This window comes from Haliotis cracherodii, unplaced genomic scaffold (assembly GCF_022045235.1).
Source record: "Haliotis cracherodii isolate W230 unplaced genomic scaffold, xgHalCrac1.p SCAF_8, whole genome shotgun sequence".
NCBI classification, from domain to species: domain Eukaryota; kingdom Metazoa; phylum Mollusca; class Gastropoda; order Lepetellida; family Haliotidae; genus Haliotis; species Haliotis cracherodii.
In genome coordinates, this window is record NW_027266341.1 from 27680687 (window position 1) to 27708175 (window position 27489).

The following is a 27489-nucleotide window of genomic DNA, read 5'->3' on the forward strand; positions in this document are numbered from 1 at the left end:
GGGAATTGCATCGGACATAATTTTTGACAGCATCAAGACATGTGATCGTTCTGCATTGCAGGCTTTTGCCGGTGCGTGTTCTGACCACGAGTGTGGGGATGGCCAGGTGTGTCAGCCGCTTGGATCAGGAGGATACCGCTGTCGGAAGGACAAGTAACGGGTAACTGGGAGTGCTAAGCCTTAAAACCATTTAGCGAAGTATGGCGTTCCTTTCTCCCTGTCACGAGATGAGAGAAACGTTGATATTTTACGAGACACATGAAATATCCTATTTATTACATACTTTTTGTGTAGTTTTCTCCCGGAAAATTAAATTATTTCATTACAAGTGTAAACCTTGCAACGTAAATTCTCCCCACCCCCCACACAGGGCCGGTTCACCACTCCTTGTATTTGCGACTAAAAAAGTAGTTTCGAGCTTGCAAAATCTTAAAACATGTAAACAAAAGTATGAACAAATATTTAGGGTCAAGAAAAGTCTTTGTCATACATTTAGATATGATTATATACAAAATCAACTTTCAATCACAAACATTCTTGAAAAGTAGTCACGTACACGTGCATGTACACGTATATTACGATTTACTTTCAGACACGCTGTGGAGAACTCACGCTTCCCCAAACAACGACCGTTAGACAGCACTCTGAACACCATTAAACCAGCATACATTATGAAGCAAGACATTTCTGTATCTGCAGAAAACGACACAAATCATCAACTCTTTAATCTGACCGGGGCTACGTTCAAAAGAACGAACCAAGGGCCAAGATTACTTCACTACTCCATCAGCCCAAAGAGGAACTAAGAGCATCCATCTGTCAGATCCGGCGACGAATACTCCACATAAACATACATCAGGATGACATTCATGCTACTGAATGGAACAGCCTGAATGCAGACTCTCTCGGCCCACCTGCTGACCAAATAATCTCTCCAGCTGTACCACAACATTTCTACACCGCCCAACAATCTCTTCAGCTCTACCACAACATTCCTACCCCGCCCAACAATCTCTCCAGCTGTACCACAACATTGCTACCCCGCCCAACAATCTCTCCAGCTGTACCACAACATTGCTACCCCGCCCAACAATCTCTTCAGCTCTACCACAACATTCCTACCCCGCCCAACAATCTCTCCAGCTGTACCAAAACATCCCGCCCAACGATCTCTCCAGCTTTTCCACAACATCCCGCCCTGGCCCAAAAGTCTCTCAAGCTGTACCACAACATTCCTACTCCGCCCAACAGTTTCTCCCGCTGTACCACAATATTCCGCCCTCGCCCAACAATCTCTCAAGCTGTACCACAACATCCCGCCCAACCATCCCTCCAGCTTCTCCATAACATCCCGCCCCGCCCAACAATATCTTCAGCTGTACCAAAACATCCCGCCCAACGATCTCTCCAGCTTTTCCACAACATCCCGCCCTGGCCCAAAAGTCTCTCCAGCTGTAACACAACATTCCTACTCCGCCCAACAGTTTCTCCCGCTGTACCACAATATTCCGCCCTCGCCCAACAATCTCTCCAGCTGTACCACAACATCCCGCCCAACCATCCCTCCAGCTTCTCCATAACATCCCGCCCTCGCCCAACAATCTCTTCAGCTATACCAAAACATCCCGCCCAACAATCTCTCCAGCTGTACTAAAACATCCAGCCCAACGATCTCTCCGGCTTTTCCACAACATCCCGCCCTCGCCTAACAATCTCTTCAGCTGTACCACAACATTCCATTCCCGCCCAACAATCTCTCCAGCTGAACCACAGCATCCCGCCCCCGCCCAACTATCTCTCAAGCTGAACCACAGCATCCCGCCCCCGCCCAACTATCTCTCCAGTTGTACCACAACATTTCCACCCCTGCCCAACAATTTCACCAACCCAAACATCCCGCCCAACGATGCCTCCAGCTGTATTGCAAAATTCCACCCCCGCACAATTCGACGATGGCATACGGTCTTCTCTAAATATATTCGCACAATTCTACTTCAAATATCTTTATTACGTAAATATTTGTATGGAAATATGGCTGCTATTGCTTACATAGATGTGGCTTCATCAATGTTACGACAATGTGTCTCCCATATCAAGCTCAACACTGAATATCAATGCTGCATTCTGTCGACTATGTAAAAGGAAAATCGTACCCATTGTCAAAGCATTGGAACTGCCATGTAGTGGCTTGTAAACTGGTATAGTCGGTATATTTCTGTGGTTAAATTTAACATGATTTCACAAATCGGCATTTTGTTTGTGATTTTATTTTTGAATCAAAAATGTGTAATCATTTGACGCACGGAAAGTGTGTACACATAAGTAGAACGATTTCAGATATAATGTTTCATGTGAGAAAGAAAATCTGTACAGTTTAACTATCTTTATCACTAAGGAAGCAGAAGACTTCAGAGACAATTAAGATCCAAAAAAACCTAGAACATTGTATAATCTGTAACATGCCAACATGTGAAATCATCAGCTAGGTACATACTGACGTTGGGGCTAAACGCAGCATCCAAAAACACGTGATGTCTCCATTTCTCACGATAAAAGATTTAAACATATGACTGTTCCTTCTTACTTCGCTATATACATTTACGATGTGACAGTCCAAACAACACGACCCGTTGGCAACGTTGATCCTCGCGTTGGATACTGCATTTATATCAAACATTGCATTTACATGCACAGATTAGCAGAATATCGTTATGAGCGTCATATTACCAGTTCAGTAGGCATTTCCCAGGACAGACTACATTCCATAATCACAGAAAGCATGAGCTCTTTGGGATCCAAAGCCTCCGAGGACCACCAGGCACAACACACATATCTAGTGATAATCTAGTTCTGTTTGAAGCTGATCCAGAAAGGTTCTTGCAACAATTTGTGACGACGGATGAAACCTGTGTTCACCACTTCCAGCAGGAATCCAAACAACAATCACCGGAATCACCACCACACACAAAGAAGGCAAAGATTAACCATCAGCTGGAAAGGTTATGGCCTCCGATGTTCAGCGATGCCAAAGGTGTCATCATGGTGGACTATTTTCCAAACGGTCAGACGATAAACTAGACAGAGCATATTATGCTACACGTTTGAAGCACTGGCAAAATGTGTGCCCTCCCATCAGGACAATGCACAAGTGCACAAATCAGTCACTGCCATGGCTATAAACCACAAGCGAGACTTTCAACTCCTTCGGCACCCACCTTATTCATAATCTTCTGATTTAGCTCCGCCATGCTTCCATTGCTCACATATGTAGGTTATTGATAGATGGATGTATTCATACACACTGTTCCTGTGAAAAGGCTGAGGTATCATCAGTATCCAGTTTTGACCAATCAGAAAGAAACGTTCTTCAATGTCATGGTAGGATTTATCATATTATACAATAACCTCTGAGTGGTTTTATTTATTCTTCACTGAATCCACCTCATTAACAATCTGAACACAAATCATATTTACTCTTTTATTTCAAAATATACCAAATTTCATCACAGCATGGTCTAAAAAGGAATGTAAGGACACTAGTAACATTCAGTCTCTTTCATCAAAGTTTGCATACTAGTATTTGTTAACATTTCATTAAAATAACATATTTTGTAGAAAGTGATGATCTACAAAAATATCGCAGTATCAAATAAAAAAACAACATCAAATCAATGTTAAATATATTAAAGGATCAAATACTAAATATATTGAAGGAGAGTTCATAACAGTTCTTCGACATATGCATTATGCATAAGATGTCAATGAAGTTGTTACACCTCAGCTGCACACATGAAGATTAAAATTACTCAGATATAATAATGATATATAACTATCATGGGGATTGCCACCCACAAGATACTTATTGCAGCCCAAAGCATGGTTATGAAATATTCCTATGTTGATATGCTGAAGTTATTAATATCCCTGAGAAGAAAGTCCAAAGATGAGCTGTATATTTTAATCAATTGGTTTCACGAATGTGAGTTCAGATATACTGATATGCTGTTTTGACATCACAGTGCAGTCTAACATAGAATGACGTCATAGTGCAATCTAGCTTTGTGACATCACAATAAGACGCATAACATTGTGTGGGGGAGGCGTACGACACATACAGAAATAAGAATTGTAGTGGCAGCAAAATGTACAATTATTGCAAAAAATTGTTCAATTATTGAATTTTGGTTTGAAAGTATTAATAAGATAACTTTCTTATATCTTTCTCAGTGCCATAGAGTCAGTGTGAATGTAGAGGTGGCTGTGATACTCTACATTAACACTGACTCCATGGCAGCTGGTATCACAGCCACCTCTACATTCACACTGACTCCATGGCAGCTGGTATCACAGCCACATCTACATTCACACTGACTCCATGGCAGCTGGTATCACAGCCACCACTACATTCACAATGATCACATGGCAGCTGGTGTCAGAGCCACCTCTACATTCACACTGACTCCATGGCAGCTGGTGTCACAGCCACCTCTACATTCACACTGATCACATGGCAGCTGGTATCACAGCCACCTCTACATTCACACTGACTCCATGGCAGCTGGTGTCACAGCCACCTCTACATTCACACTGATCACATGGCAGCTGGTATCACAGCCACCACTACATTCACACTGACTCCATGGCAGCTGGTGTCACAGCCACCTCTACATTCACACTGATCACATGGCAGCTGGTATCACAGCCACCTCTACATTCACAGCCAGCTTTGCAGATGTGGGTAGATTGACGAAGACACCAGCAATACTTATGCACTTTGTGGCTGGTGTACACGGAGATACTCCCTTGAATTCAAGTCAGCCTGCAACAGAATTGAAACTTTTACAATAAATTGTATAATTATATATTTATCCAATCTCACACTATACATTTAGCCTCCTTTTTTCATCCTGGTGTGGAAACGCCCTGGATCAAAGTTTTCAGCTTCTAAAAACACTTCGCCCAAACACATCTCATAGTCATCACCTGAACAAATGGGTCACACACTGTAATCCTGTGTGCTGTGACTCTACCCAGCTTGATCACCTGACTACCCCTGCCACATCATTTTCTTTCTCAGAGCAGACAGGCTAGTGTTGCTGTGATGCGGGGATAGCTGGGTAGGCATATAGGGTGTGAAATTGATAAGCATATTAATATACAAGATATTGTAAAATTATCAAATGTTTATAATCATTGTATCTCATCTAACTATGCATTTTATCCTATGGTTGGACATTGGGGCGCAGATACCCTAGCCTGTATTAGACAACCACAGTGAGATACACATGAAGAAGCTGGTGCTAAACAGTTGTCCAATCGCCAGATCAGTACATCATCTAGAGTCATAAAAGACTTGTGAATGGGGAAAAAGATCCAGTAAGTGTGGGAACCCCTTTACGTTAATCGGCATTACAGCATGAAATCGGGTATAACGTGTGTTATGTGTTTTCATGAAGGACATCTTTACACAAAACAAGTGTGTAATAAGGAACCTATTCAGAGATGACTTATAACTAGGCAACTAGTTCTAGAAGACAGACCTCCACATATGCTCTAAGAGTAAGGTTAATCTGCTTGGCATCTCTTTTAACACTACGTCAAAGCAACTCGTACAACTGTCTTCAAGGTGTCATACTCAAAGCTCTTCTCCTCCAAGGGTTCATAGTCCTCTGAAGTCAGATGACACAGAATGACATTAAAGTCCTAAATAGGAAGGCAAGAACCAGCCGTTAGTAGTAGTTGGTAGTAATTACCGATTTGACTGCCGGAGGAATATGTAGCCAGAGTGCAACCTATTAGCTTCCGTGTAGACCTAAAGTGCAGTGGTCGGAGTGGTGATGTCACATGCACGAGAGTAACCTTCGAAGGCTTTCCACTTATGGTCATACACAGCCAAAGTAGAGGTGTGATGAGCTTCAGTGATGTTCTTGGCTACTCTTTTCGAATACACTTTGGTGACGAGTGATTTCTGATGATGAGCCAAAAGGTGAGGTAGAGGGTGTCTGGCAACAGGTGCAGCAGATGGGAGTGACGCAGGAGGAGAAGATCGTGGTGGAAGAGGATGGTGCCTTCTTTCAGCAATGTTTACCAGTACTGTGAATCAACTTTGAGCAGACCAATAGGGCACAACTAAAATCACTCTTAGGCATTGAGATTCTCCCACGAGATGGCCAGTGCATCTTGGTTCCATGCCTGATGCCTGTGGTTGGGTGATACAAACCTTGGGAGCTAAGCATTGGCCTGCGTTGCAAAGAGGTCGATGTTTGGGCTTGGATAGAGGCAGCAAATCCAATGAAAAATCCAAAGGACCAGCGCCCTGCCACTTGAAGATCTAGAAGGTGAGCTCCCCAGCTCATAACAAGTGATGGGTCAGGATGAACACCTTCAAATAGATTTCACCGCAGACATTCAATTCCTGAAGCTACCAATGGAGATGTTGGTGTAGTGACAATGGAAAATGGAAAACGATGCAATTTGAATGTGGCTGAAGTGGTAGATCTTGTCTGGCATAGTGGATCTGGACGTGATAGTGCTCCGCCTTCACCTATTGAATTCCCTGAATGTGCCTGGCTAGAACTTGAAAGTGAGGAGGGTCTGTCAATTCAAAAAACTGTATTGTAGTCATCGTAGTCATGAGGATATCTTCGATCCCATCTTGTTGATGTACCACACAACTGATGTATTGTCCGACTGAACCATCAGTGCTTGAAGGAACTCCACCCAATGTGTCATTGCTAACACATTGCTTGAACTCCAGCTGTCTACACACCATTGCCTTGCCATACATGGTGTCATGACTGTGCTGTTCAAACAGTCGTCGTGACATTGACTCACAGGTGATGCATTGGTGGGAACAGCATCATGTCATGCCTTGGTCTTGCAGTCGGATTTCTGCAGGAACAGTCGTAGAAAAACACTGTAAATTTCGAAGCTGCATCTTGTAGGCTGAGGCTGATCATAATTCCCTGGTCGAATAGAGACCATGCAGAAACATGGCAGTGTTTCCAAAACTGTGTATCATGACGCTGTCACATGTGGTCATCACTTTGATGTAAACAATCAACATACTAACAGTTACAGCTACAGCATTACGTAAAGTGCACTGAACTGCTATTCTGATTCCAGCATGATTGGGTTTGTTTACAACCCAGAGAAAGTCCTGATATGTGACGTGAAAAATCTGTCCGATAAGAAATCTTCAACAGATAATGAAGTCAGGGTGGCAACAGAAGGTTGTTCGACGTCTGTAGAGTAAACGTCTTGGTCACACGCTTGTTTTTATTTACGATGAAGGCCCATTTTCCGCATCTTAGATTTTGACTGTCGATCAAAATTGTCTTTCTGACATTTGCGTAGATAATTATGAAAGGCTTCCTAAGACAACTAGGAACATTGTGAGCAGCAGTGAGCCAGTTTACAAAGACAACATCTATCACAACAAAGATCATGTGGAAAGGTTGATGAATAAGTACATCTGCAATTTCTTCCAGGCCAAGCGTTTATCATAATCAGTTCCCATAATCCACTGAAGATATTTTTAAGACGTAAGAGGAAACTCTTCCCCCCACAAATTAATTAAACCCTACTATTCGAAACACATTCCCACACGTTGGCGATGTGAAAGAGAATGATGTGGCATGGCGATGCGAAAGAGAATGATGTGGCAGGGGCAGTCGGGTGACCAAGCCGGGTAGGGCCTCACAGCAAACAGGATTACAGTGCGTGACCCATTTGTTTGGGTTGTGACTATGGTGATGCTGTGATGTGTTCGGGTGAATTGCTTTTAGAAGCTGGAAACTTTGTTTTAGGGCGTTTCTACACCAAGATCGAAAAATAAGGAGAAATGCTTAATGTGAGATAGGATAATTCTTTTTTTATTTAAATTCTTGTCTGAGGAATGCTGAACATAAGACTGCGTACTGATACCTATTGTCTTCAGGCCTTCACATCATCACAGGAGGAGCAAGACAGGTGACATGTAATCCATTCTGATCGGTGTATGCATTTCAACCTTACTAAACTCTCTGTCCAGTACATTGCTACTATGTGTTAAGGCTTTGTATAAATAGCTAAACTCTAAATATATATGTCTTCTGATATTGAATATTGAAGTGGTTAGGCTAAAAAAAAATAGTCTTGGTTCTCAGGCACCGCCTGCATCATCATCAAGTTTGACGCATGTTTTGTTTTTATTTCCGTTTCCCCCCAAAAAATCCTTAAATATTTCTCGTCTCAAACACACAACCCCTGGAGTGAAATGCTGCAACACTGGAAGCAATGTGATCCAATATAGCGTGCAGTTACTTCCCTTTACATGTGTTATGATCATGGCAGCAAATTTGTCAGAAAGACGCATGTTGTGAAATATTACAAAAGTTTCTACATAATAATCTACTTTAAGATCTTAAACGAGAGCCTCTAATCTTATTATGGAGGCTGTGTCATGTTGAAAATGATCTGATCAGAAATCAATTGTTTGAATAACAAATGTCTGATGTAATAACATTTGATGAGAATTATTTGAAATTTCAATCACTTGCTGTTCCGATCTTGGGAATGTGTTTGTGGAATTTACCTTTCTTGTTGGTTCTGGTATGCGGTACTTCGAGCACTTGCTGACAAGCCACACTGCTGTGTCAATGCTGATCTTGTGTCCTACGGAGATGTACACGGGGTTAGTGGCGCTGTCAGTGCTCTTCAGTGCCTATAACAGAGATGTACACTGGGTTAGTGGTGCTGTCAGTGCTCTTCAATGTCTGTAACAGAGATGTACACAGGGTTAGTGGCGCTGTCAGTGCCCTTCAGTGTCTGTAACAGAGATGTACACGGGGTTAGAGGCACTGTCAGTGCTCTTCAGTGCCTGTAACAGAGATGTACACTGGGTTAGTGGTGCTGTCAGCTCTCTTCAATGCCTGTAACAGAGATGTACGCAGGGTAAGAGGTGCTGTCAGTGCTCTTCAGTGCCTGTAACAGAGATGTACACTGGGTTAGTGGCGCTGTCAGTGCCCTTCAGTGCCTGTAACAGAGATGTACACAGGGTTAGTGGTGCTGTCAGCTCTCTTCAATGCCTGTAACAGAGATGTACACAGGGTTAGTGGCGCTGTCAGTGCTCTTCAGTGCCTGTAACAGAGATGTACACGGGGTTAGTGGCGCTGTCAGTGCCCTTCAGTGCCTGTAACAGAGATGTACACTGGGTTAGTGGCGCTGTCAGTGCCCTTCAGTGCCTGTAACAGAGATGTACACAGGGTTAGTGGCGCTGTCAGTGCCCTTCAGTGCCTGTAACAGAGATGTACACAGGGTTAGTGGCGCTGTCAGTGCCCTTCAGTGCCTGTAACAGAGATGTACACTGGGTTAGTGGTGCTGTCAGTGCCCTTCAGTGCCTGTAACAGAGATGTACACTGGGTTAGTGGTGCTGTCAGTACCCTTCAGTGCCTGTAACAGAGATGTACACGGGGTTAGTGGCGCTGTCAGTGCCCTTCAGTGTCTGTAACAGAGATGTACACGGGGTTAGTGGCGCTGTCAGTGCCCTTCAGTGCCTGTAACAGAGATGTACACAGGGTTAGTGGCGCTGTCAGTGCCCTTCAGTGCCTGTAACAGAGATGTACACAGGGTTAGTGGCGCTGTCAGTGCCCTTCAGTGCCTGTAACAGAGATGTACACTGGGTTAGTGGTGCTGTCAGTGCCCTTCAGTGCCTGTAACAGAGATGTACACAGGGTTAGTGGCGCTGTCAGTGCCCTTCAGTGCCTGTAACAGAGATGTACACAGGGTTAGTGGTGCTGTCAGCTCTCTTCAATGCCTGTAACAGAGATGTACACTGGGTTAGTGGCGCTGTCAGTGCCCTTCAGTGCCTGTAACAGAGATGTACACAGGGTTAGTGGCGCTGTCAGTGCTCTTCAGTGCCTGTAACAGAGATGTACACTGTGTTAGTGGCGCTGTCAGTGCCCTTCAGTGCCTATAACAGAGATGTACACAGGGTTAGTGGCGCTGTCAGTGCTCTTCAGTGCCTGTAACAGAGATGTACACAGGGTTAGTGGTGCTGTCAGTGCTCTTCAGTGCTTGTAACAGAGATGTACACAGGGTTAGTGGCGCTGTCAGTGCCCTTCAGTGCCTGTAACAGAGATGTACACAGGGTTAGTGGTGCTGTCAGCTCTCTTCAATGCCTGTAACAGAGATGTACACAGGGTTAGTGGCGCTGTCAGTGCCCTTCAGTGCCTGTAACAGAGATGTACACGGGGTTAGTGGCGCTGTCAGTGCTCTTCAGTGCCTGTAACAGAGATGTACACAGGGTTAGTGGTGCTGTCAGTGCCCTTCAGTGCTTGTAACAGAGATGTACACAGGGTTAGTGGCGCTGTCAGTGCCCTTCAGTGCCTGTAACAGAGATGTACACGGGGTTAGTGGCGCTGTCAGTGCTCTTCAGTGCCTGTAACAGAGATGTACACAGGGTTAGTGGCGCTGTCAGTGCCCTTCAGTGCCTGTAACAGAGATGTACACGGGGTTAGTGGCGCTGTCAGTGCTCTTCAGTGCCTGTAACAGAGATGTACACAGGGTTAGTGGCGCTGTCAGTGCCCTTCAGTGCCTGTAACAGAGATGTACACGGGGTTAGTGGCGCTGTCAGTGCTCTTCAGTGCCCTTCAGTGCCTGTAACAGAGATGTACACAGGGTTAGTGGCGCTGTCAGTGCCCTTCAGTGCCTGTAACAGAGATGTACACGGGGTTAGTGGCGCTGTCCGTGCTCTTCAGTGCCCTTCAGTGCCTGTAACAGAGATGTACACAGGGTTAGTGGTGCTGTCAGTGCTCTTCAGTGCCCTTCAGTGCCTGTAACAGAGATGTACACAGGGTTAGTGGTGCTGTCAGTGCTCTTCAGTGCCTGTAACAGATATACATCTGGATATGTAACCTTCATTTTTGTTGATATCATTATTTGAAGGTGCCCGCTGACAATCTCAAGCAAGGATCTTCACAGATCCAGAAACATGTCATGTAACTTGTGCAATAAGACCAGAGAAACAATAAAAAATAACATGTACAACATATGGATATATTCAATGGAAGATATTAACAATGTGTAGAGATATAATGTTTGATATAATGCCAGATTCAGCAATATTCAAGTTATATGATGTCAGCCTGCAAATGATTGAATCTGGTCCAGACAAGCCACTGTTTGACATCATGAGCTGCAATAAACGCCATCAGGTCACAATGGCATGCAATAAAAATCATATGAACCTCAATTTATGACAGGTGATGGCAGTCTGTGTCAAACACTTTTCAGTCTACTCACACAAACATGGCTCTCTTGAACCTCTTGAACTTGAACAGAGTTCAGTGTAATTAATAGCTGAGATTACAAGACCGATCAGAGATTTTACTAGACTCAGCTACTCGATACGTATTGTATCGTGACTTTACTTTATCCTTTCACCCGTAACTGCAATGGATACTGGTCACTTATTCAGCCCTGAATCCCCATGGAAAAGATTCTTTGAAGCTAAAATGATAACACCACCTGATACTCTACCAGCCCCAGCCCCAGCCCCAGCCCCAGCACAAGCCCCCGACATTCTGAACAATGCCCAACCCTGTCACTGTATGATAATGTAATATGAACACTATGTGGAGAATTACAATGATACAATTGTTAGACAAGTACAATACTACAGCGCTGATGTACAGAACCTGATAAAGCTGTATTCTCCATGTTCACTGGGCATGTTACCATGGTAATGTTGAATCGATACTATCAGGATCAAGTAGAAAATTATTCACAAGGAAGTGTTTGGACACATGACATTTTTCATTTTACAGTTTTGTACACAAGATTGCTGTGACTCCTCTCTTCAGCCCATATATCCTAACGTTCCTACTTCAGTGAATTGATATTACCTTTCCCAACACATGTCCTGACTTGTCTTGCAATAAGAACGTGTCCCCTCCTTTTTTCAGCAGATGTTTCTGAAAGGAGAAACAAACGGGACATAAATCTCTGCATGAACCTTTCCAAAGTTACAGATTCTTGACTTGTTATCCATGTGAATAAAACTCAGGGATGAAATATTTTGTAAATATAATTTTTCACAGGTATTAAGCCGTAATTCTTTAAATTATCTGTGTTTAAGACTCAATGTCGCTCTTTGAAGTAATTTTAGAAACTGTGTCCTCACCCTGTCTTTGTGGGAGTCGTCATTCTCCAGACCATCAACATGTATGAGGGTCTTAGCGACGCCTACACAAGCCACGTCCAGCAGCACTCCCAGCTGACTTGCCAAACCAAATCCTGGCGAGAAAATGTCAATAAAAAAACAATTGCTTCCATGTAACCTGCTAGAACTAACAGAAAGGAGGAGAATCCTCTATTTAATGATAACCCATCCATTTCCAGGATCTTAATGAACCCTTACTTAATGATAACCCATCTATTCCCGGGATCTTAATGAATCCTCTATTTAATGATAACCCATCCATTTCCAGGATCTTAATGAATCCTTATTTAATGATAACCCATCTATTCCCGGGATCTTAATGAATCCTCTATTTAATGATAACCCATCCATTGCCAGGATCTTAATGCAATACTCTATTTAATGATAACCCATCCATTTCCAGGATCTTAATGCAATCCTCTATTTAATGATAACCCATCAATTGCCAGGATCTTAATGCAATACTCTATTTAATGATAACCCATCCATTTCCAGGATCTTAATGCAATCCTCTATTTAATGATAACCCATCAATTGCCAGGATCTTAATGCAATCCTCTATTTAATGATAACTCATCCATTTCCAGGATCTTAATGCAATCCTCTATTTAATGATAACCCATTCATTACCAGGATCTTAATGCAATCCTCTATTCAATGATAACTCATCCATTCCCAGGATCTTAATGCAATCCTCTATACAATGATAACCCATCCATTGCCAGGATCTTAATGCAATACTCTATTTAATGATAACCCATCTATTTCCAGGATCTTAATGCAATCCTCTATTCAATGATAACCCATCCATTTCCAGGATCTTAATGCAATCCTCTATTTAATGATAACTCATCCATTTCCAGGATCTTAATGCAATCCTCTATTCAATGATAACCCATCCATTCCCAGGATCTTAATGCAATCATATTTAATAATAACCCATCCATTTCCAGGATCTTAATGCAATCCTCTATTTAATGATAACCCATCCATTTCCAGGATATTAATGCAATCCTCTATTTAATGATAACCCATCCATTACCAGGATCTTAATGAACCCTCTATTTAATGATAACCCATCAATTGCCAGGATCTTAATACAATCCTCTATTCAATGATAACCCATCCATTGCCAGGATCTAAATGCAATCCTCTATTCAATGATAACCCATCCATTACCAGGATCTTAATGCAATCCTCTATTTAATGATAACCCATCCATTTCCAGGATCTTAATGTAATCCTCTATTTAATGATAACCCATCCATTTCCAGGATCTTAATGCAATCCTCTATCTAATGATAACCCATCCATTTCCAGGATCTTAATGCAATCCTCTATTTAATGATAACCCATCCATTGCCAGGATCTTAATGAATCCTCTATTTAATGATAACCCCTCCATTTCCAGGATCTTAATGAACCCTTATTTAATGATAACCCCTCCATTTCCAGGATCTTAATGAACCCTTCTTTAATGATAACCCATCTATTCCCGGGATCTTAATGAATCCTCTATTTAATGATAACCCATCCATTTCCAGGATCTTAATGAACCCTTATTTAATGATAACCCATCCATTTCCAGGATCTTAATGAACCCTTATTTAATGATAACCCCTCCATTCCCAGGATCTTAATGAGCCCTTATTTAATGATAACCCAACTATTCCCGTGATCGTAATGCAAAAATTGTTTCATGCGTTCCCTGTATCCTTATGTAACCCTTATTGTAAGCCCATTTCTGGTGTCCCCCATCGTGATATTGCTGGACTATTGCTAAAAGCAGCGCAAAATCATACTCACTCACTCACTTAACAATTTCCCAAAGGCGATTCATGGGCAGAATACAACCTCAGTTCATCATAGTTATCGGAAACAAATCCACTGGCTTAAAATAGGGGGATCGGCAAGGGTGACCTGGCTGAATGTGTGTGCCTCCTCTCATAAACTTTAATAATTTATCCATTTTATTATTTATACAAATCTTATTATTTTACCTCTTGGATGCAGAACACCATTCCCATCAACAAAGATGACCTGCAAAGCATGAAAATATAGGTTTCAATTGCCATAAAATTATTTAGCAATTTAACAGAAATTGTTTTTTACTTCAAGCCACAAAAATGCAAACAAGTTGCACATTTGCATATTGTAAATATTGGGTTTTCTTAAATCACTGAAAACTCAAATAGCCTTTATCATATTGCTATTATAAAGTCTGTTTGTTTGTTGTTTAATGCCACACTCAGCAATATTACAGCTATATGACTGCAGTCTGTAAATAAACAAGTCAAAACCAGACAATCCAGTGATTGACATCATAAGCATTGATCTACACAGTTGGGATATGATGTCATGCATCAACCAAATCAGCGAGCCTGACCACCAGATCCTGTTAGTCGCCTCATATGACAAGCATAGTCGCCTTTTACGGCAAGCATGGGTTGCTGAAGACCTATTCTACCCCGGGTCTTCACAGGTTTGCTGTTACATGTATTAAGGTAAGTTAAGTATTATAATTATTACAGAAAGTAACAGACTGTCACAGTTTCAATAATTGCACATGTTGTAAGCTATGTTGTAAAGTAAAGCTGTACACTGTTTAGTGTTGCAGACACAAGATATGTTCCTGTTTTATCCAAAGCACCATGAACCTACATGTGGCAGGTATTCAGGTCTCGTCTGTTCCAAGTGGCGGTACTGTGCTACCAGGAATTCTACCTCACGGAAAGCAAGGAACCCTGGGATATAAGGTGCTGTTAGCTTGATCATCTGGTAGTCCTCGTACACAACCTGCACAAATATTACATGCACTATATCATGCATATCATATGTATATAACATGTATTGTCATCATTATATCATCCATATACCACATTATCTATATATCACATGCATTATATCATGCATAGCATCAATATCCAGACCAGTCAACCCTCCCACATTTTGCTGGAGCCTCCCACAATTTGATGAAATCTCTGTCTCCCACATGAAAGACTATTTCTTCAGCAAAATAGCTTTTTTCATTAATTTAAAAACTCGCCTCCATTGTCCCGTGATTGAAAACAAAGAACAGGAAGTTTACGATTACGGAAATCTATGAGCAAGTTTTCCGATTATATCCGTATGCATACATGCATGTGATACCTCCCGATCCGTCCCGAACTTATCATGATCACACACTGTTGGACCCATATGGGCCTTTGTTTAGCAATCAAATGGTAATTAAATCCATATGCTGAAGGATTTAACAATGTAAACTGTTATCAAAACTCGGGTAGTCCTTACAGGTACCTGAAGGGTGTGACTTGTAATGAATAATCAGGCAAGTACTTATCACTTCCTGAAATGAACTGTTCTCTTTATGTTTTAGCATGTTTATTCCTCCATAATTTAAGAACATAGATACCTATGGCCGGCCCAGTTACATATGATGTTATTATATGTATCATATTATTGACTTTAGGCAAGTGAACATGCTTTAATGCATGTGATGTACATGGACTTGCAAAGATGTTTTGACCCTATTTGAAATTAGAAATGAACAACTTCCAAACATCAAAATATGACAGTTTTAGATATATAACAAGGTACCTACCTTAAATATAAACAGAATCGCAAGAAAAATGATACGTTGCTTTTCTTTAGTCTACTGATCTCAGAAACCAAACATGCTTTGAGTAAAAGACATACAAATTATCCCACCTCTAAATCTGGGTAGTTGAGGACCACGAAAGCTGAACATGCGTTAACGTCATCCCCCTTGATGAACGAGATGTCAACACCAGCAATGTACAGATCACCCGTTTTCAGACGGTTGTTCTTCATGTCCCGCGTGATAGCTCTGATGACATCACTATCCTCTATCAGCAGCTGTTGTTTCAGCCGCATCTGTTCTCTGCAATGATCAACAAAACATTCAACCAAACTATCAAGGCAATAGATGCATCAGGTCTCAGTCTCCCATGAAGAAAAGCATCAAGTTCATCTTCCAATTTCTTCTCAAAAGACGGTTAGAAAATTGTGGTAGATAGTGCAATGGTTTAGGGCTGGGACGGGTAACTCAGGTACACGGGTACCCACAAGACTACTTGGACCCCTGGTTAGTCACGTGATATATTGTTTAATGACAAAAGTTATCTAGAACGCTATGGTTACACTACAAGTCACTAATGTTTGCGGGGGCACGGGTGGCCCAGTTGTCTAAGGCGCCGCGATTCGCTGTGCAGAGTTGCATCCCTTGGGCACGCCAGAAACCTATGATTGTGGGTTCGAATCCCAGTTCGCCCCAATTATGTTTCTAGGTTTGTCAGCACCATACCCATGCTTGTGGGTTTCACTGAAGTGGTAAACGTCTGAGACCTGCATCACTTCAGGCTTTCCAACCACATTAAGCTGACACGCCGCGATATAACTGGAATATTGTTAAAAGTGGCGTTAAACCCAACTCACTCACTCACTAATGTTTGCATTTATTTCTGACTATGCACCCATTCCTTCTGACTTTTCATGAGGTTGAATTACAGATAACTTAAGTCAACTTCAGCGTATGCATGACCAGATTGTTCGATGCATGTATCTATATACGTTTTTCCAGGGCTATGGTAAAAAAAATCCCAATCGGACATTTTGTACCCATCGTTTGAGACCTACAGTGGGTACCTGGGTAGGGTCGGGTAATAGTGGGGTGGGTACCTGGGGAGTAAACTTGGACTCGTCCCAGCCCTACAATGTTTGTAGTGGAGATTCACCACCTGTCTCCGAATCAAAGCAGACTCCATGCTGGCAATGGAAAGTGTTGCCAATGTCTCCCCTTGCTCCCAGTGCATGTCATAATGTATCATATTTGTCATCTATAACATAATCAGGTACATTTCAGCATAGTAAATAACTTCACAATATAATGATTGAGTTTGGTTTAATGCTATTTAGAATATAGTTCAGTTCTATCATGGCGTGTCAGCTTCATTTCGGAGGTATGAACACACAAACAGCATTTTAGAAAGTGGTGAAATGTAACAAATGTTATATTTGGGATAACACTTTCTTAGTAAAGTACAGATTCTAGTACTTTGTTGGGTTGAATCCCATCCGGAATTCGAACCCACACTGCCGGAGTGAGGCACCTAATTGCCAGAACACAAAGTCAGCGATCAAACCCACTCAGCCACCGAGGCTTCCACAACATGAAAGTCTGATAAGTGGTAGTCTAGATCACATATTTTGCGTACCCCTTTGACAAGTGTAAATTGACACGTGAGGATAACCTGTGGTGATGCAGGTTTTAGATGTTTTCCACTTTGGTGAAACCTTTGAGCAAAAACATGACAATCAAGAAACATAACAACATGATGAAAGCATTGGAGTTATTGTCATTACCATGATAACATATACTTCAGTAATGATGATATTATCCTAGGTGAAACAACACTACAAAAATTGGTCAATGTGGTTTCCTTGATCCGACATCTTTGATTATCGTAATGACAAGAAATTATCATGCTTAACAAAAGTTAGATGTCTTATCAATATTATCAAGCATACTTTTCCCACTTTGTCCTGATGTCTTCATCTACCAGGGCTTCTCTTGGAGTCCTTAATGGCCTACTTTTTGTTTTTTCTGATGCTTTTAATTTAACACTGCAGGTGAATTCCTTGTCATTCCAGTCATAGTTTCTGTCACAGTAATTGCAGGTACACGACGACTGTCTTGATAACTTCTTTGTTTCTTCTTGAGCAGTTCTGCATGCCTTGCAATACTGGTTACCCCTCACATCATCGAACAGGAGAATACCACAGTAGTTACAGTAGATCATTTTGTTTTCTTCTGCAAATGAAATTTAATTCTGTTATTTTCATTTGTACGGAACACTCTGAAGTGATAGTCTTTCTTTTCACATCAATCAATTGAGGATATATTACACAGGGCCCAGTTTTACCACAATGATTAACAATCAACTCACTCCAGAGTTACTCCCCTTGTCATGTTGCCAAAACAACGTTCATTGTCTGCAGTTAAATATTAATCATATTGATCAAATTTCTAATCTTGTTTCAGGTCATTTCAGCATTGCATAGAGCATTCAGGTTTCGGGTGTTTAATGGTGTTTTGTGATATATTATGTGCTGAGAGGATAATATTATTATTCCAACTGTGGTACTAAAGTGTTTTTGTTTTACAATAAGCTCCAGATACTGAAGGGAAATTACAGGTTTTCAGCACTTTTCAACATTAATGTACCGTAACATGTTAAGTATGTTTCATATGACATCATCTAGGTCATATAATACATACCGTAATTAAGAATGAAATGTATTAGTTTATATTCATCTTAACATGCATATGGTTAATATAAATAAAAATATATTACCATTATAGATCTTGCATTTTGCCTAAAACCCATTCATTATTTATCAAATTGTGTTTTTATCAGAACTCTTTCGTAAACTGTCAACATTTCAATTTAGACAAATCAGAGAGAATCAGCTGCAATGTAAGTGGTCACTTACCCTTTCTTGTCCGGGCGGGCACCTTAGGGACTAGGTGATTAACACTCTGGCTGACTATTTAAAGTGGAATCTTGCTCTAGTCTTGTGTTGACTGTGAATCGTCAACTAAACGTTGAGTCGGAGCGTTATGCGCCGTCACGCCTGGAACTCGGTCCCATCATTTCGATATCAATAGGCCTCTGGAGGTCCACAGTGTAAAAAATATTCCCAAATATTCTTAGCAACCCTGATAAACAGAAACTGTTACAGTGTGTGTGTTCTGCATGCGTATGGGTAAATGGCTGTGTCTAGTTCTCGCCCTGCACTTAAAGCAGTATGCATGGTATGCAGGGCAAGTCGAGTGAGTTACACGTGTATATTGCAGCATCGAAGGTTCAAGATTGCCTGGTATATCGTCAGATGTAAACATGGTGCAACATCCGCGTCCATCAGAAACCCTCGGCCGCCTGTCACCACTCGGCCCTTTCCGTAACACATACACTGCCACACCATATATGACGAAGACCCGAGTACTTAAAACACTACAATATGTTCCGATTGGTAAAAGGGGGGTAACTCTCGAGTTTCAATCGGATGCTTATTCTCCCCAAAGAATCGTAAGCTCGCAACATCACAGTTCGAATCACCATAATGACTTTATTTACCCGTACACAAAGTCACATTATGAGAATGACGTGAATGCCAAATCATTCTAGACTTCAGTTGGACTCCTTTTTAATTTTACTTTCTAAGGACTGGGACTACCAACTAGTGACACATGTAACGGATTTATCATGACGAATTCACACGTTATATACAATTAATTATTTTCGATGAAATATGTGTGTGTGTGTGCGTGCGTGCGTGCGTGTGCGTGTGTGTGTGTGTGTGTGTGTGTGTGTGTGTGTGTGTGTGTGTGTGTGTGTGTGTGACAATAAAATCAGGCATTACTCACGCTTTGAAGACACCGGTCACTGTTCAGTGAACATACATGTGGGGCCTACATATGAGTTACATATTCTGTAAAAACACTTCTTTCTGATGGGACTGATTTTCTTCATCATCTTATCTTCTTCTTTTTTTTCTGTTTTTGTTTTAATACAAAATTGTGTAACCGTGCTACAGCTTGAACGGCGGCATCTGTAGCACTGTGCAAATTAGCCTTGCTCCAAGGTTGTACTGAATGGTAAATCCATGGGTGTATAGTAATTCTACCCTTATAACAGGCAAGTCTAGATACGCGGACAGTACAAGGACGCCAGTCTCTTATAGGGACAACGTTTTCTTTAAATCTATATTTATATAATTTAGAAAATATGATTTAAACGAATAATTATTGCTTTAGAAACATAGGCAACTCAATGTGCAATGTGCAAATGACTACTCTACTCCCTTACATAACCGCCCCCGATAGACCTTTCTAATTTTCACGAAACACTAGATATGATTTGACACGATATACTTGCATCTCAGAACTTGCTGCACCGTGAAATATGCGCGTTCTTGCAGTAGACTTTGATAAAGCGCAGAACAACAAATAGGATCGAACATGAGAAAGTGTAGACTTTTTTTGTATTTAGTAATGAAAGAATCCTGGCATCATGAAGTTCAGAGCATCACCAATATACGAAACATTATGTTCATCAACACAATTAGCCGTCGCCGCCGCAGTCAACTCGCGACCTTGAACTTCGTGTTGCCAATGAGAGTACTTGTAGCCGGCTTTGTACCGAGTGGACAGTCGTTAGTCACGTCGTCCTCATTATGTCAACCGATGCAATCTCGAGTCGTTAATCTTTCGTGTTCCTTTTTTGGTGTTGTATAGCGGTAATTACAACATCCAAACCTTCTGCTGACCCTTTGAAATCGTAAAGCCATCACTCGATCTCTGAATCGAGCATCTCCCGGGATCCCGTCGCCTACATACACACACACCCTATATCAGTGACTTATTTTTCCAACAATCTCATTTTGTAATCTATCTGTCCTGAGACCGCCATATAGGGCTAGTGTGGTAAACTCGAAGAGCGAATAGTGTGAATTGTGACGTGGCAATCAAGCAAATGACGTCACATCAAACATTATGACTTAGAGGTTTTTACGCGAGTGTGTTTCGAGATCGTGAATATCCCGTATTAGGAATAAACATTGTATTTAAGCGATTCTTAATCTACATCTCTCACAAAATATACCTGAAGATTGTAAGATTTCCCGAAAAAGGCACCCCCCTAAGGCTATCCGTGTGCATTAATCTTGGAAGCGACGTTAAACCCCATTTCACCTCACCTCTGTTGGCTCTATCTTGAAAAGAAAACAATCCATTATATGATAAATCCATGCAACTGGCCGTCACTATAGATACGGGCAAACGGATATTAGTGTCATACCATAAACAATTAAGTCACACTTAGGAGATAAACATACTGGGTTTTTTTTAATCTAGAGCTTTGTGACATGTTGATTTAACCGCGCCACAGTGAACCAATGCAAGCTACTATAACTTAATTCACTCGAGAAATATGATCCGGAAGTCATCGCAACTTGGAAGGTATAGATATAGTATTACTAAGTGTATACATTCTCTAAGTGTGTAATGTGTGGACTAGTTTCCATGTTATCTGCTGTTTATTTTACGCCGGTTTTAACGGCGTACCGTTCACATCATTGACTGGAGTTTCTGTTAGCGTAACGGCGTACCGTTCACATCATTGACTGGAGTTTCTGTAAGCGTTACGGCTTACCGTTCACATCATTGACTGGAGTTTCTGTTAGCGTAACGGCGTACCGTTCAAATCATTGACTGGAGTTTCTGTAAGCGTTACGGCGTACCGTTCACATCATTGACTGGAGTTTCTGTAAGCGTTACGGCGTACTGTTCACATCACTGACTGGAGTTTCTGTAAGCGTTACGGCGTACCGTTCACATCATTGACTGGAGTTTCTGTAAGCGTTACGGCGTACCGTTCACATCATTGACTGGAGTTTCTGTAAGCGTTACGGCGTACTGTTCACATCACTGACTGGAGTTTCTGTAAGCGTTACGGCGTACCGTTCACATCATTGACTGGAGTTTCTGTAAGCGTTACGGCGTACTGTTCACATCATTGACTGGAGTTTCTGTAAAACGACCCCATTATCATGTGGATATTTTAGAAGAAGTCAGAATCTTGTCAATCACATGCTATACAATATTATCAGGCGACGAAAGGGATCAAACAGGTGCAGAAGAGCGTACCCTACAGGTCACGCTGATTATGCAGATATTTCTCTTTATATAGGTACACAAAGCTTTCATTAGATGGAATCCGTCAAGCGTGAACGCACTACATATGTGTGACGGCGTTATTTTATGTCCTACACTTCACTGCAGGTCATCAGCGGACTTGAACCTGGTCATTCGTATTTCGCTGTCCCCACACTGACCCAGTTGGAGGTAATTCTTCTGTATATGGAAATCAACCGCGAAACAAACCTTCGCTTTTCCCACCAAGCGAGAATTGTCGTCTGCTCGCAATTCATGCTCTGTTTGGCTCAAGCTTGTTGAGCAGAGATTATTAAACGCGACATGTGAACCGATATGAAAGCCCGCCTTGCGTTTATTATCATAAATCATATTTAAACGGTTATGCGCAGCTGACAACTAATACGCCAATTTTCTCAACACAACCGCGGACAACTGTTATGTTCCAACTCTCTGTTGACAATGTATGGAGAATGGCATATGTATCACGCCATGGAAGGTACATGTAGGTTGATAATTTTGTCTTTGTTTATTGTTTAACGCCGAACGGCGACCTGTAAATATTCGAGTCTCGACCAGACTATCCAGTGATCGATAACACGAGCAACGATCCACGCCGTCGGTAAGATGACACGCCATAAACCAGGTCACCGAACTCGACCCTCCCACCCATTAAGTCAACTCGTACGACCAGCATTTGTTGTTAGGAACCAGTTATAACCGGAATTCCCACGGCTTCTCATTTTTGTCGCCTCTTCCGGCGAGCAGTGGGGTGTTGGGGACATATTCTACCCTGGTCCGGGAACATACAGTTTGATAATTTAGTTAATTACAAACAAATGCGTTAGGCAAACAGATTTCTCATATTGAATATATAATCAAACGTTTTTAAAGCACTTCAACCGAGTATAGTATTCCTTATACGAAAATGTATGTATATTTCTTTATTTTATTGCGATTGCGTTATATTTTCTAAACTTTGTTGTGTACTCTATCCAATTCTTCACTGAATAAAACATGCTTAACGAACAAGAGTTTACAGTGACATATCGTTAATCCGGACGGTAGCTCACCCTGTAAAGTTGTCCGGAATAACACATACAAGGATTATCAGGTCATGATTAGGGAATAATGCCACTTTGTAATGCAAGCGTTCCCAGGTGGAAGATTGGGGTTTCAGGATTAACGGGGTGCTGACTGACGAGGTGTCACCGTACAGAGTTCATGAGTTCATGAGTGAGGAGGGTAGCTCCGGTATATTACATGGATGCGTGTATATGAGTAAGTGAGTGAGTATGGTTTTATGCTGCTTTTAGCAATATTCCAGCAATATCATAGCTGAGGACACCGGAAAATTGGCTTCACACATTGTACCCATGTGGCGAATCGAACCCGGTTCTTCGGCGTGACAAGCTGACGCTTTAACCACTAGGCTACCCCACCGCCCCAGCGTGTATATGAGGAAAGCCTAAAGTTATGCAAATATTGGACCTTTACCACTGAAACCCACGAGCAGGGGTATTAAATTGTGCTGACAAACCTAGAAACATAATCAAGACGAACCGGGATTCAACCCCATGGTCATAGGTTTCTGGCACTAGTAAGGGATGCAACTCTGCGAAGCTAATTCCGGCGCCTTAGACGAATGGGCCAGCCGCGCCTCGGTATGTGTTTCTGGAGATGTTTGTAGTCAGATGTGTAGATGAATTTCAAAGTCAGTGACGCACACATTACGTGGGATGATAGGTCATGGCTCCAAGCCCTCCAAGCATGGCATATGATACAACTTGAGATCAAGAAAAGAAAACATTGGTTACATGGTGGTAATGCTATAACATTTGGCGCCCCCTATTTTGGGGTTAGGCTATAGATGGACTGGGCATGCACAAAGCCTATATATGAAATAGAAATTAGATATCATATCATAAAGTGACAAACTTTGTGTATATATCGCCTCTCAGAAGTCTTCTTCACGATGTGAGCATATATAGCGTGCCCCTTCTCTTCAGTCAACCGCTTCATTGGAACTTTCAGTGTACCTGCGATTATACCGACAACTTGGTAAAGTTGTTGTCAGAACTGCTATTTAGAGGATCGTGGAAACAATCCTGGGCCCTGTTCCTCAAAGCGATCTTAGTGCTACGTTGATTGTAACTCCCATTCCTTAACAATGACTTACGACAGTCGTAGCGCTAAGATCGCTTTGTGGAACGGGTCCGTGGGCCCTGTTCTATTGTGGCCTCGACCTTCACTCGTGACCGGTGCCTCGAAATATTTCACCTGGAGTCACCACTGTCACCTTTACATTAGTTTATGAGCATGGCGTCTTGAAACTGCAGATGAAGGTTACTTTTGTGATGGTCTTACATTTTTATCCTTTGTCAAAGCCTCGGCTTGGTACTTACCATGGATGCACTGCTGACGTTATCACATAATTCGACAAAAGGTGCTGTCGTCATTATATATTGCGACCACGCTGCACACGTAGGCCATGTCGTTATTATATGTAGCGACCACGATGCATGTTTAGGTCATGTTATAATCTATAGCGACCATAACGCATTTGAGGTTATGTCGTCACAATATATAGAGACCATAATGTACGTGTAGGTCATGTTGTTGTTATATGTAGCGACCACGATGCATGTGTAGGTCATGTTATAATCTATAACGACCATAATGCACGTGTAGGTCATGTCGTTATTATATGTAGCGACCACAATGCACATGTAGTTCATGCTGTTACACTCTATAGCGACCACGATGCACGTGTAGGTCATGTCGTTAGAATATATAGCGACCATAATGCACGTGTATGTCCTGTCGTTGTTAAATAAAAAAGGGATAGTGAATATTTTTATGAAATTGTGCCCAGTCTTCACTACAAATATAATTATTTTTTTTATGATCCATAACTGTATATATAGCAACCGTAACTCTGTATATTATATAGGAGCGACACAAACACACGTGTAGGTCCTGTCTTTATCTTATATGTTTTGACTAAAACTCACATACAGGTCATGTTGCAATCATATATAGAAACCATGGATCACATTCTGGTCTTGTGGTTATCATATATAGCGACCATACCGCACGTGTAGGTCTTGCAGTTCTTATATAACGACCACGACGCACGTGTAGGTCCTGCCGTTATTATATAACGACCACGACGCACGTGTAGGTCCTGCAGTTATTATGTAACGACCACAACGCACGTGTAGGTCCTGCAGTTATTATATAACGACCACAACACACGTGTGGGTCCCGTATTATTATTATTATCTATGTCGATCATAACGCACGTATTCGTCCTGTCGTTACTATGTATGGCGACTCGAACGCCCTCGTGTACGCCCTGACAACATTATATCTGACGACGCCTCGAGCGCACGCGTAGGCTCTAATTTTATCATATTTGATGACTAAACGCACCTATAAGTCCTGATGTTATTTTATCTGACGACTCGAGCGCACGTGTAGGCTCTAACGTTATCATATTTGACGACTCGAATGCACGTGTAGGCTTTAACGTTATCACATTTGACGACTCAAACGCACGTGTAAGTCGCAATGTTATTACATCTGACGACACGAACGCACGCGTAGGCTCTAATGTTATCATATTTGACGACTCGAATGCACGTGTAGACCGCTATATTATTATATATGACTAATCGAATGCTAGTGATGGGTCTCGCGTAAAGCGTGGACTAAAACTCCACACCTGAAATGTTTTTCAGTACGACTGAATGTTTGAGGAGAGCCCAGTGAGCCAAGCACACAACAAAGGGTCTTACAACCTCAACTTCCTTCAGGCAAAATGTGAAGCAAGGGATTAATTAAGGCGTTACCGAAACATAAATCAAGCGAGAAGAAACGCATCTATACCTTGAATGAGATACATGTATATAAATATACGTATTTTATACGTATATGTAAAAAAAATAAAACGATTCGTCAATACTGATTCGTCAACGTTTTGTAAGTATTTAGAAATGTTTCTTATCGGAGGGAAATATTGGATGTTAACAGGACATTATGGTTTCAAGAACGTGTACAGAGAATATGGCATTGAAGTGTGAATATGCACAAATTATACCCGACTATGTTCTTGCATCACCGTTCACTGATTCTGACGATGACGTAATTGAGCTGCTGAAACGTTCTGTAGTTATTGCAATATGTCATAACACGAATGTCCTCTCGGCGTACATCAAAGTGTGAGAGAGTGAACTGGGTTTGATGCCTGTTTGAACAGTATTTGGGTTATCTCATGGCGTGTCTTTTTTTTGACGGCGGTCTGTAAATAATCGAATCTGGATCAGACAGTACACTGATTGACATCACGAACATCGATCTACGCAATTGGGATACGACGATATGCACCAACCAAGTCAGCAATGCCGTTAACGCCTAAGTACAATATCACACATTCTACATGCCAATTAAACTATATACACATAGCCGCCGTCATATAGCTGGAATATTGCTGAGTGTGGCGTTAAACAAAAAACAAACAAACAACATACACACACAATGTCACACATTCTATATATCAGTTACACTGTATACACAATGGCACATATTCTGTAGAACAGGTACTCCATATATACACAATGCCACACATTCTACATATAAAGAACACTGAAAACACAAAGTCACACATTCTATATATCAGTTACACTGTATACACAATGGCACATATTCTATAGAACAGGTACTCCATATATACACAATGTCACACATTCTACATATAAAGAACACTGTAAACACAAAGTCACACATTCTATGCACCAAGTACTCTATATACACAATGTCACACATTCTATATACAAAGTACACTATATACACAATTTCGCACATTCTATATACAAAGTACGCTATATACACAATGTCTCACATTCTATATACAAAACACACTATATACACAATGTCACACATTCTGTATACAAAACACACTAAAGACACAATGTCACACATTCTGTGCAACCTGTACTCTTTATATACACAATGTGACACATTCTATATACAAAGTACACTATATACACAACGTCACACATTCTACATATAAAACACACTATATACACAATGTCACCCATTCTATATACAAAGTACACTATATACACAATATCTCACATTCTACATATAAAACACACTATATACACAATGTCACCCATTCTATATACAAAGTACACTATATACACAATGTCACCCATTCTACATATAAAACACACTATATACACAACGTCACACATTCTACATATAAAACACACTATATACACAATGTCACCCATTCTATATACAAAGTACACTATATACACAATGTCACCCATTCTATATACAAAGTACACTATATACACAATATCTCACATTCTACATATAAAACACACTATATACACAATGTCACACATTCTATATACAAAGTACACTATATACACAATGCCACACATTCTATATACAAGGTACACTATATACACAATGTCTCACATTCTATATACAAAACACACTATATACACAATGTCACACATTCTATATACAAAGTACACTATAT

General features: G+C 41.3%; 1 protein-coding gene across 1 annotated transcript; it reads right to left on the reverse strand.

The window, feature by feature from the left end:
- Positions 1-4274: 4274 nt before the first annotated feature.
- On the reverse strand, positions 4275-19107 carry LOC139449580 (endonuclease V-like). The gene is made up of 9 exons (XM_071231039.1): positions 18716-19107; positions 17750-18032; positions 15911-16103; positions 14864-14998; positions 14203-14242; positions 12164-12276; positions 11886-11954; positions 8576-8704; positions 4275-4819 (listed from the first exon to the last, which is right to left on the reverse strand). Exons 2-9 carry the CDS (start codon positions 18019-18021, stop codon positions 4766-4768), a joined length of 1005 nt encoding a protein of 334 aa, XP_071087140.1. The 5' UTR covers positions 18022-18032; positions 18716-19107; the 3' UTR covers positions 4275-4765.
- Positions 19108-27489: the final 8382 nt, after the last annotated feature.

What these genes read in the sequence shown, in the direction of transcription:
- LOC139449580 (XM_071231039.1), bottom strand. Translation starts at nt 18,021, where the DNA reads ATGATCTACTGTAACTACTGTGGTATTCTCCTGTTCGATGATGTGAGG. An exon ending in ATCAGGACAAAGTGGGAAAA is followed by an intron (nt 16,104 to 17,749) that starts GTATGCTTGATA and finishes TGATCATTGCAG; the next exon opens with AGAACAGATGCGGCTGAAAC. An exon ending in TCAACTACCCAGATTTAGAG is followed by an intron (nt 14,999 to 15,910) that starts GTGGGATAATTT and finishes ATATTTGTGCAG; the next exon opens with GTTGTGTACGAGGACTACCA.